We start from the raw sequence: 12,476 nt of genomic DNA on the forward strand, positions 1-12,476 counted from the left end.
AAAATCAAAGACTCCAAAGAACGCTAAGGTCAAGCTCTTTGGAAATGTTAACAAAAAGGCATGTTGGTGTTCTGCTCCTACATTCACATACATCTGAATGCTGCAAGGAAGCCCAAGATTATCACAGGAGCTGCTTTAAACTTAGGACCTAAAAAGTATGAAAGTTCTGGCAAAAGAAGTTTTATAGAACTGAGCAGAACTGTGTTTAGATCTCCAGCAGAGATGAGTTAATCTCACTGCTATTTATTAATATACAACAAATAGCCCATTCTATATTTGAAATCAATAAGAACACAAAAAGCTGTGTTGTAACATTGCTTCTTATGCAAATTTTTTCTAGTTTTGTAGCTGCATGCTAGTCTCATATTCATGACAGATAAGCTGATTCTGAAGAAAGCCAATAGTAACTTGATATATTCAATTATGTATGCATGCATATCATGCAATCACACACTCACACTCTTGAAGTATATTTTAGCCAACTGGAGGAAATTTAATAGTCCATGGATCATTACTTTGAAGCTGCTTAGTACCTCCTTAGCCTGAGATTTGTGAAGGTCACAAATATTTCTTCAGGGTTTTTTTTCCAAGGGCACAGTCTTGCAGACACAAAGTTTTGTTTTACTTCTGCAGAATTCATTTCAAGGTTGCCTTTTCCTTATTTTCTCCCTCAGTTTACTAAAACCAATTTCTAAGCATCTTCCTGCATGATTTAAAAAGGAACAATGTTAAGATACTTGCACTCCTAGTATATCCTTTTCAAGATGCGCCTCATAGCATGCACCTTTCCTCAAGCAGGCAGTTATGTCTTGTAGTAAGAAAAAAAAAGATTTCTGAATAGGATCAAACAAGTTTTAAAGCAAACTGTCTGTACCATTTTAGGGTTTAAGACCACTCAAAGACTTAATACTAGTTCTGAAATCGCTGCTTACCTATTTGGATTGGAGGCTTGAAGCCCATTCTCATTTGTTACGATAACTTTGAAACAAGGTTCATTTCCAGGATTTGGTTTCTTTTTTAATTCTTCTTCCATTTCTTCATCACCTTCTTCCTCCTCATCCACCTCTTCTACTTGCATTATTCCAAAGTAGTCACCAGCATCAAATACCTGAGATGGAAAGTGCACAAAATATCAAGCAGCTGGTTGAGGCAGTACCCTGATGTGCATAATGCAACACTGAAAGACACTTGTAGACAATTTTGGCCTGCAATCTGATAAAAACGAGAATTTTTAACCTAACAAATGAACAACAGTACTTATTCCATAACATTCGGAGAGCTGTTTGTTTGGGAAGTTTCTTTAGTTAATATTGGCAGGAAGTTTTATTGGCTTCTTTGGTACCCACAGGTCTACTGATAATCACCTATTAGTTTAACTCCTCATAAAGAATTTTAGAAGCTGAAAACAGAATATTTTTGCTTAACTTTGATAAAATCAACAATTTAAGACCCGCAAAACCAGGTGTTACCCAGGCTATACAACCATACTAAAGTACATTAAGGTCCCTGAAGAAAAAAAGCTTTCACCAATCAAGTTCCAAACCAGTTCAGAAATCTCAGCATGTTTCCCCCTTTCTTCCTCCCCTACAAAAGGAACTGCCTGCGCACACTCACCTCTGGCTGAGCTGCAAGATTCCTTATACTGCTGCAAGTTACGGCCTATACACTGACCTCTACTAATGTGCTGAAAGGGGTTTGTTTACATTCTTGCCTACTTTGGACATAACACCTTCATCTACATAAATTATGTAGGTCACTACACAAGTTTCCCTTCTGCCCAAAATGGTGGGCTTGCATATCTTTTGAAGAACCAAGACTCTGCTGACAACTTTCATGATTTCAAAGTGAATGTATGCTTTTAAGAAGAAATAATGAGTAAAGGCTCAGAACACTTTTCAAAACATTTTAGGGGGACTTATTTTGCTAAGTCACTTACATGCTACATAATGAACCAGGCAGGAGCAGACAAGTTGTTTGCCTCAATCTAATCTCACCAGAAAGCAGCAGGGAGGGAGAGAGACCTAGAAGTGTGACCTCTAGAGTTACTGGTTTAACAAGCCAAGCCCAGGTAGACCTAGCCTCTGACATCACATTATTAGAAGTCATTACTTCTGGACATTGACAACTTATTAGCTGTGAAATCCCAGTGGCAGTGACAATCTTTTATTTGTTCAAGTGAGTGTTCCTTCAGGATAACTATTTGGGCTAAGCCCCAACAGGAGGGTGAGGAAATTGGTTCCACATTTGTAAAGCAATGTCACCTAGACAAAGCAGATAGCTGCCTAAAGACATCTAGCAAGGGAGGAAAGCAGGAGGGAAACACCACCTGCTTCAGATCTTAAACAGCAGCATGGTATTGCAGACCAGATCCAAGTGGAGAAGTGCCCGACATTCCCTTCTGAGGAGCAGGAAATGGTATTTTTCTATCCCCCAGCCCAAAGGCAAAGATACCAACAATACGTTGGCTAACTCCACACATACATTTTTCTTAGGATAAAGAAAATAACTTTGCAAACAGCCTCACTGGAGATTAAAAACACGCCTATTAACAAAAAATCAGAAACCAATTTAGTATCTTCTACTTCAGCAGGCGTCAAAATAGTTAGCAGTTATAATTTATTTCTAGTTTTTCAGTTTTGCTAGAAGAGGATAACATTACCCAATAGTAAGCAGTATCACAACCTCCTGCTGTTACAACAGTAGCCACCAATGTTTCTTCAAGTCTCTGCTCAGTTGCCTGTAAAATTCATAGTCATTCATGTAACCGCAGGCAGGTCCCAGCAAAAGGAGGAGTCCTTCCTTGTGTGGCTGCCAGTGGTGCTCACAACTCATTTTTGCCAGGTTAGCTCCCAGCCAGATCAGCTCGCTGATTTGGCCCACCACACAAGTGCTAATCCTGGTTTACAGTAGGCAGCAAAAAAGTGGACCAGCATGCACAAACACATTCCACTCCTCCCTGAAGTGACACTTCACTGCTCCTGCTGCTGGATCAAGAGCTGTCCTCATCAAGCTCATTAGCTAGCAGAAGAAACCACAGCTAAGTGACTGATAGTCATTAGAAAATTAAAACCACAAGTGTGATTCACTGAGTCCACTTGACACCTGCTACAGTACAGCACTATGTTTTCTTTCTACACTTTATAAGGGCTGGGATACGAGGTGAGCCAGCTGCTGACTTGGAGATTAGCCTTCACTTGCCACAGGCTCCACCCGTTCACCAAACACACACAATGAATGTTAATATCAAGTCCTACAACTGAAGAGAAGCTGTTGGCTTTATATTTTATTAAATATCAACTCAAGACTTGAAAATGAAGGGACTCCAAATCCCCTAAGGCAAAGTTTTGATCTCTCCCTCCAACAGAGCATCAGCAGCATGAGACTGTAGCAGTTGCATTTAGCAATAAATCTCCACTTTTGATACCTTTTCAGTAGAATTGTGCTAAAAAACCCTCAGAGAATTTATAACCTTGAAAAAGTTAATTAGGTGTATTCCTCACCTGAAGCAATTCACACTTCTAAGAACAGTAGTTCAAGACCACCTTAACCAATGGCTTTTTCCTAAGGTTTTTGTTGTTTGTTTGTTTAAAATTTCTAATTGATAATGCAAACAGTTCTGTAGTGAACTGACCAGTTTGGCAGAAGTGGCCGGTTGGCAGTGTGGACACACACACATTCTGTTACGCAGATGGACGACACTACTGTCCTCCTCTCCCCCTCCCTCCCTTTGAGAGGGTCTGTCACACTGTGAACCTACTAAGCAGGAGCTCTGGAGATTCTTAAGGAATCTTAAGCTGCTTAAGGCAAATATCAGCCGGATAAGATCACGCTACCAGTTTAAAAAGTATAACCTTTTGCTTGAAGCAGAATAGGGAGAACTCACATAAAGTACTCCACCAGAATAAGTAATAATCTCTAGAAAACAGCAAAGAGAGAGCAACACATTTCGGTGACACAACTATTTGCAAGCAAAACAAGCTTGGGCAAAATCACTCCCTCTTCAAATTCCGGTGCAGTTCCAACCAGAGAATGAACCAGAGAATGCGATAACAAAGCAAGGCACATGTCATGACAATTACCATGCACAGGCATTTTCAGCAAATTCCTATTAGGCACATTGCAAACTACTTTGAAGGCCACAGGTAGCCTCTGAACCAGAGCCTGCCCTGGAAAATAAAGTCTAGTAGTATTGATCATGCTGCATTCCTTCCAGTAATTAATTAAGAGCCTCTATTTTTAACCAGGGTGAAACTCTAAGAAGTCCTTTGCCAGCAACATCTCAGGGCCACAAAAATCTTGCTGCAATATGTTTCATTTTTCAAGTTTCTGCCAGAAATGCAGAAAAGTTTGCTTCCCAACAGAGACCTCGAATGCCAAACACAAAATAAATAAATAAAAGCAGGTTTCTTGATCTAGCAGATATACCATGTTTTGAATGAGCAATCCAATTCAATTCGAGGTTACATAATGCTCGCGAAGAAAACCTGCTCCAGCAGATCTCATTCTTCAAATGAAGAAAAAACCCAAAGCCTCCACTGCTGTAGCAGGCTTTAATGTACACATAGGAAGGAAGGTGCATTCACTCTGTATGCTGAAGTGTGTGTGTTGGAAAACAGCTGCCTGGGCTGGGTTCTAGAGGTACGCATTTAAGAGATTTTTATCTGTATTAGGGATGCAAATTTTCCAAGTTCTATGCTAGAAAGTATTAATCTTTGCAACAGGTTAGGACAAATGAAAAATTCCTCCCACCTTCACACATGAAACAAGGAAACTCATCCTATGATCCGCGTTGCACTGATTTTTTCACCCCACCCACAGTTATTCTTTATTACCTAGACTCCCACAACATTTTAATTCTTTCCCTTCACCTCCTTTGCTTTCTTTACTGCTGCTCCTCCAGCCACTCCACATAGTCCAGCTCTAAGTAAGGTACTGCAGCTGTTTCTACCTCCTCTCAAGAGCTCACCCCAATTCACAGCACTCCTCACAGTTATTTTCCCTGGATGTCCCAGTCTTCTCCATATCCTTTTGCCCTTCTCCTGGATAAAACCAAGAAGCTGCAACAGTAGAGACAAGCACCATCAGCAGCCTAATTTATCTTCCTAAGCACATTGAAATCATTAAATCTCTCTCCACACAAACTGAAACACTTAGCACAAAAGAGCATGCTCAGCCACCACTGCGGAGCAGCCTGCCACCTTAGGGCATATGGTTTCTTCATCCTGCCTTTCACCATCCTAGCCTCTGTAAAAAGGTCAGGACCATGAGTCTCCTCTCACTCTATTGTCATACCTTCCAAATTTCAAAACCCCCCAACAAAGCTGGTAATACGCAAGGATTTCAGCCACAGGACACCGATCTTCAGCATATATATCACATCACAGGACAGTTCCACAGTTTGCCAGCTACCTCCAGCTTTCTAATACTGGCATATGGCAATGCAACAGTTTGCAACTTTACGTTTCTTTAGCAGCTTTATACTGCCTTCTATTTCATCTTGTTCCAATACATTCTCTGTCATACGGTCCTACTTAAGCAGAGCAGTTGATATTCCCTGCTCCAAGTCACTTGCACGTATACTTACTGGGAGAGGTATAACATAACAGGAAGCTTGTGATTCAAGCATATGCTTGAATTAACACAGATTTATTTTCTCTGTAATACACACATATTCATGTTATTAGCAGTGCCAAACACACAACAGTTAGAAAGTAGCAGGAACCATATTCAGACCCCGTGCTATAAATACTCGATTATATCATGACTTGCTATACTTCCCTCTGGTCCCAACTTTGAAGTTGATGTGGGTAAGAGAAGTGTTCAAGTAATTAAAAATTAGTTTACTTGTACACGGGTGTTAAACTACAGTCCCCTCTCCCTGCCCACTGTCCTACACTTCCTGTTGAAATGTCTCATCCCATTTTGTCTGTTTCTACACTGCTTATCATGCCCTCCTGCACCCCACTGCTAGCTCCCTTTTCACCCCATACCTTGAGATTCCCATCTTTCTTTCCCCAGGACTAAAAGTTCACCTCATTCTTATTTCCTTCTCCAGGTAGACTCCTCCAGACTCCCTGGAGCGCTCTCAAGTCTCCAGACAACTAGTTTCGGGTTTTGTCTCTTTCCTGCTTCAGTTCCCGGTTCCTTTACTCCAATAAATCCAAGGCAGCTTTCCTCACCACTGAGGCTGGTGAGGCTTGCCTAAGTCCAAGCCAAAAAAATTTTCTAAATTCAACTTGTCTCTTTACAAGTTCTTTATCCAAAATGACTCCTTTTCTCGACTTGGTTTCTCCCCCCTTTCTCATCACACAGCTCCAGGGAGCGAGTGGATGGTTGTTAAAACACAGTGGAAAAAGGATTCTCCATCCTGGAGTGTGCCTGTGCCCCCATATTCCCTTCAGTTCAGGACCAGGTCCAGACACACCTTCTGGTATCAGCTTCAGCTGAAACATACCCAAGCCCTGCATAGGGATGGTGTGTATGATGCCTGGGCAGTGCTACAGCAGGGAAACTCAAGAATGCAATGTTCCCAAATTTATGCCATTGCATCTATGACGGCGATTTTACAAAGGCTTACAATTTACCCCACATTTGGCCTGATAAAGTCAGACAGCACCGCTACTCTAAGATGCTCGACAAAGTGTTTCTTGCATTGTTATTATTTTAACCATTGCCAGAACGTTCTATCACTATCCCTGTCCTCTGAAAGGGCTGGACAGCTTTTACTTGGATCAGAACAAACCAACCAGCCAAAACCACTCCAGAAAACAGCCCGAGACAAGTAAATTGTTCATATGCAAGACAAGCCGACTGAGGTAGCTCTGCACAATTATAAATGACTGAGAACAGGGCAGACCAGCATGGAAGTGAACAGGGAAAAATAACTAAAAAAAAAGTAAATAGAGATCAGGTAAAAGCCAAGCCAAACTGTAATGCATTAACATATGTCAACATCCTGACTTTAATACTACCACTATTGCTTTCCTAAATTCCTCTTTGACAAAAAGGGCTGAAGGCTTTAGGACACATTCATCAACACCCTCCAATACTGGATCTCCAGTTACCAGGATCCCCAAACGCTTTCAAGCTTCACGCTAACAACAATAAGACGAAATCAGATACGCGCAACACACCCAATCTCTTTTCACCAGCCCCAAAAGCTGTGCAGCTTGGGTAACACAACCGGCATGAAGCTCTTCCCCACAGCAACCCCTCAGCTCTCTTCTTCACCCCGGCTGGCAAAGGGGAACCCGCTCCCCCACCACGGCCCCCCTCACCATCACGGGGGGTGGGGAGAAAGGGAGAAGGGACCCCACACCCCGCCACTCTCTCCTTACTGAGGGAAGAAGCCCCTTCGGCGGGAAAAGCCGCGCAGGGCCGGGGGTGTTCCTGCGCGGCTTTTCCCGCCGAAGGGGCTTGTTCCCTCAGTGCCGTTCCCCCCGGCAACGGCCCACGGCCACCCACCTCTCCACGCAGTTTGCGGCACAGGCTCTCCCAGTAGCGCGCCGGCACCCCCGAGGCGCGGAGGGCGGCCCCGTGCAGGGCCACGAAGGCCGCCAGATCTTCCTCGCCGTCTTCCGACATGGCCGGGCGCCGCCGACGCTGCCGCTGCCCGCCCCACCGCGGACCGGAGCATGGCAGGCGGGGGGCGGTCCCTGAGAGGGAGGGAGCTGCGCGCGCGCGGCGGGGCGTTGCCAAGGTCGGGGCTTTCTGAGGGGCCGTTGCGGCCGTTGGGGGCGGCCGTTGGGTGGTGGCTCCCCTCACGGAGGACGCGGCCGCTTTCCAGTCACACCCCCGTGTCCCGTGTCCCCCGTCCCCCCCCCCGAGAAGAAGAGGGTCTGAAGGGGCTTTAGTCTGCCGAGCAGGTGTGGGTTCTGCTTGTGCTTTGTTCTTCTCCTGCCCTTAAGCTTTAATAATGGGATCTAACCGGCCGGGGAGGCAGCTCTGTGGAAAGGGGCCTGGAGGGCCTGGTGGACAATAAGCTCAATATGAGTGAACAGTGTGTGCTGCCGTGGCAAAAAAAGCCAACGGGATGCTGGGTTGTGTCAACAAGGGCATCACCGTCACCAAGGGCACCAGCAAGGAGTCATTATCCTACTCTACTTAGTGCTTGTTAGGCCACGCCTGGAATACTGTGTTCACTTTTGGTCCCAGCTCTATAAAAAAGATGTGGACAGGCTGGAGAGGGTCCAGAGACGGGACACCAAGATGACCAAAGGACTGGGAAGCCTGCCGTATGAGGAAAGGCTGAGAGAATTGGGTTGGTTCAGCCTTGAGAAAAAAATGCTTAGGGGAGACCTTATCACCATGTTCTGGTATTTAAAGGGTGGCTACAAAGAAGATGGAGACTCCTTTTTTACAAGGAGTCACATGGAAAAGACAAGGGGTAAGGGGTATGAATTACTCCTGGGGAGATTCCAATTGGACACAAGAGGAAAATTTTTCACAGTGAGAACAAGCAGCCATTGGAATAATCTCCCTAAGGAAGTGGTGGATTCCCCAACATTGGACACATTTAAGATTCAGCTGGACAGGGTGCTGGGCCATCTTGTCTAGCCCATGCTTTTCCCAAGAAAAGACTGGACCAGGTGATCCTCAAGGTCCCTTCCAACCTGATATTCTATGATTCTATGAACAAAATGACAGCATTCCCTGAAGTGGATTACAGGTTGGGTGTGAGACGTGACAGGGGCTAACTGCCAGGCACAGGAAATGCTCTTTTTGAGTTGTGTGTGCAGAGGAAAAACTGGCACCACATAAGTGCCAAACAGTCATTTTTTATATTAAAGCTTTTTTAAAAAAACTTTGACAAAGTGAATTTGAATATTAGGCCTCTCCTAAAGATCTGCCAGTGTCACAGGGAGGTGTGCTCTTTGCAAGTGACTGTAGCAGGTAGGTGGCTTCCTAGTATTTTTCTTGGGTTCTTTAGAAGACATTTCTAAGAAAATCTATTCCTTTTCAGATTTTGTAGGGAATAGCCAAAACCAGTTTAATCAGAGGCTTCCTAAGCATTACTGGTAGCTTTGGTCTCAACTCAGGTATGGTTATAAAGCTATAAGAGCGAAGCAAGGTGTCTGACACTGGCAGCTGCTCGGGGCGCAGGCCTGCTGTTGTGGCTGGCTGAGAGATGCTGCTGCTGCTGCTGCTGCTGGGGGTGCCTGCACTGCTTCCTCAGCAGATTGTCTGCACCAGGGCCTGTGGAAACTGCTTCTTCTGCCAGCCTATCTTCAGATCAAGCCAGGATCTGACTTCAGTGCTGCTCCCGCTGGCAGCATGGCACCGCACTGGGAGGGGTGTCCTACAGGCCTGGAAATAAAAGGCAGGTTCTAGAAACAGGAATTTAGGGTCAGTAGCTGGTCAAGAAAGCCTCAAATTCATGGAGCATGGTCAGTGGAGAATGTACCTGAATGTCATGTTGAAGAAATACCTCTTTGCTCACTGCCCTGTCTTATGTTGTTCGACTGATGTCCTATATAATTATCACAGGGTTATCAGGTGGAGGGTCTGTAAACTAAAGTGCTGCAATAGCTTGGCCGGCCACGGAGAGAGTAGAAAGAGGTTAAAAATGATGCCTACGTGCTGTGACTATACATCACTGTTCTGCAGTTGAGGATCTAGCACAATTCTCAGGTTGGATATCTGAATAGTAAATGCAGGCAAATAGTCCTTTTTGCCTGAGACTGCGTTTGCCTCACTGCATGCTGTGTTCCCACACTTCCCCAGCATAAAGGCTTTACTAGGATGCTGCTAAGGAGGCCTACCTGATTAAACAGCAGAAGATCAAAAAATAGTTGTATTTCCAGTGTTCCTTGACTGGGTTCCCGCCATGCTACTCTGGGTTTGAGGACATTCTTGCTTGTTTGTAGTTTGGAAAAAGAAGATGGCTGTGATGGTGATCTTGCACTAGTATTATAAAATGTGGAGACTAGATCACTTAAGCAGTTCTCATGAGGATCCTGCTTACTGACAAGGTTCCCAGTGCCACCCTTCCCTCATTTCTGTCTTTGCCATAGACTCAGTACCTGCTGGCATATTATATATGCACATAACATGATACAGTTCTACGCAGTCTATGTTGAGTATATCCAGTTACACAACTTGGCTTTTTTGCATAGATTTTGCTCACTAAACTGAATGCTGTCTCAAATTGGGGGTGCTAATTTGAACTGGTTGTTTGTTTACTTCTTTTTTGCCAGATAACTTTATAGAAATAAGAAATTTCCCAGAAAATATGTAATAATTATTTTACAGTTAAGTCAAACTTTTTAATTCCTAAAAACCAAAAAAAAATTCAACCTTTTTCCCCTAGACAGACCAAGTAGGAAAAGTGGGATGTATTTTCATTTCTTTGCTCAGTAGAGCCACACTGATCATGCCTTGTCCGGAGGCAAGGGGAATGTGATCCTGCTCCAACATGAGATTTACATAATTCTTGTTCTCGCCAAGTGCAGGCAGGTGCTTTCTCAGTGCTTGTTTGCACTTCCACTGCACTTCAGGTAGGAGTTCTGGCTGCTGGCCAGCTGTCTGTGGTTCCAGGCTGTTTGGGTGCGTTTGCAGGTCTGGGGGTGGGCTACAGTGCTGCTGATTGATAAACTCTGAGTAATGATAAAACACAGTCAGAGTCACTGGAGTTAAGGGTAGATAAGACCTTGAGACACAGAAGCGACTCGTTTAAGTGGGCTGTTCCCTGACTTTGTCCAACAGTTACCTAATGTGGTCTTACTCAACTGCTGTCCTTGGCAGCCTACCTGCTTTTTTGCTGGTTTTCCACAACAGGAGTAATTCCTGGAGCAGGAAGTGGAGTCCAGCGCTTCCCACTCTCCCATCACCCCTTCAGCCACCAGCTGCACAGTGAGGCTTTCGGGAGCAGTTGTTCCTACTCTGTGGCGTAGATGCCAGAGCCATAGCCCAGAGATACCACTGTCAGCCTCTCATTATGAAAGCAGGTATTTGTGGATAATCTTTGTAAAGAAAAAGTTACCACAGTATATTACTCTGATTGTTTTCTTAGGAAGAGTGACTAATTTACAGTGCCTGAATAATGCAGTCCTTACTCAGGCAAAGTGCTTGTTAAATTTAATGGGTTATTTTACATAGGTAATTGCAGAGAATGCAAGAAGTTCTCAGCAAGGCTGAGCTTACTAGCACTACCCCAGTCTAAAATAAGAGGATTTAGCCTTCTGGCACTGGCTAGTGGTGGGGGTGGGGGCAGCCCGTTCAGCCGTTGTGCCTCTCTGCCACAGCACTCCCAATAACTTATCTACCACTACCTTATTTACTTCCTGCCCTCTACCAGCCTGTAGCAGGAATTTATCATGAGTTAGCAGCATGCGAAGCAGCATTTGCCTCCAACAAACACAACTAGAGTTTTACAAAGTTGTGTGAATCTGGCAGTTTCTGGCTTTATTCCAAATTATTATGGCTGTCTGATCCCGATAGATCAGATGTACATTCCCCACTTCATTTTCCTATTATTTCACATTAGAACCTTCCTCTTTGGCAGCATGTTATGGAAGCCTTCTCCCAAAGAGAGGTAGGGACGTAAGGGGCAGAAGCAACCCTTAACATAGTAATAAAAAGGAGATGAGGGGACATATTTTTGGTGCATTTTACAATAAATGCTGTAATATGTTATCAAAGAAACCATTTGCTTTCAAATAAACAACTTAACAGTAAAACTAGAACTTCTAAGCATGGAAAGCTGAGACAGGGGCTTAGATAAGAGGAACATCATTTGCTGTCAGTACTTTATTATAGCTGTATCTATGAGCCTAAAACCACATAGATGCTGTTGTAAGAATGCAAAATGTATTCTTCTGCTTCAAAATAGCAGTGATTGTGTGTAGCTTTTGCTTACCTGCTTTTGTGGACAGGTACATTTTTGGGAAGGTACGGCATCCCTCCAACTGCAAGAATCTCCAAAACAGCATTGACTGTGTTTTGCACTCACCTGGCAAGGGACCTGTGCAGAGGCAGTGACAGCAACCAGCTGTGAGGCTGTGAGCATGACTCTGTGATGAGCCACCTAAGGCTCAGACAGCCATGAGGTCATCAACTCAGAGCTTAGAACTGCAATATTGTCGCGGCATGTAGCTGCACACAAATGCTGCATGTACACCTGTAGAAAAGATTTCTGCATATCACATGGCTAAAAGATGAGCCACTGACAGAGGGAGGACAGAAAAATAAAGCACTGAATTTAATTAAATTCGCAATACTCACCTGTCAGCTGGAGTCTATCAAGGGCCTTATATGAAGACTCTCCCATACCCTGCCTAATACGTGACAGTGGGGCTGCACTGTCCTGTTGTGTGCCTGGATGGGCAGCTGAGTGAGGAGGGAAACCCATGTTTTGATCTTGGGACGAGTGCCCATGTGAGTGTGGAGTTTGGAAAAAGCTCTGGAGAAAAAGAGCCATGGAGGGCAGCTTCCAGGTGGATGAATGATCTTAGCAGGTTGGACTCAGTCTCTGGCCT

At 44.3% G+C, this 12,476-nt stretch overlaps 1 protein-coding gene across 1 annotated transcript in view; it reads right to left on the reverse strand.

Annotated features, from left to right (window-relative positions):
* TTLL12 (tubulin tyrosine ligase like 12) overlaps positions 1-7,659 on the reverse strand; it is a 28,485-nt gene extending 20,826 nt beyond the window's left edge. The window contains exons 1-2 of the mRNA XM_063354638.1: positions 7,465-7,659; positions 933-1,108 (exon numbers count right to left, since the gene is read on the reverse strand). Of these exons, the coding sequence (XP_063210708.1) occupies positions 933-1,108; positions 7,465-7,584 (296 nt within the window). The 5' untranslated portion in view covers positions 7,585-7,659. The remainder of the gene's footprint in view (positions 1-932; positions 1,109-7,464) is intronic.
* Positions 7,660-12,476: the final 4,817 nt, after the last annotated feature.

The sequence above is a fragment of the Chroicocephalus ridibundus genome, chromosome 1, assembly GCF_963924245.1.
Source record: "Chroicocephalus ridibundus chromosome 1, bChrRid1.1, whole genome shotgun sequence".
NCBI lineage: Eukaryota > Metazoa > Chordata > Aves > Charadriiformes > Laridae > Chroicocephalus > Chroicocephalus ridibundus.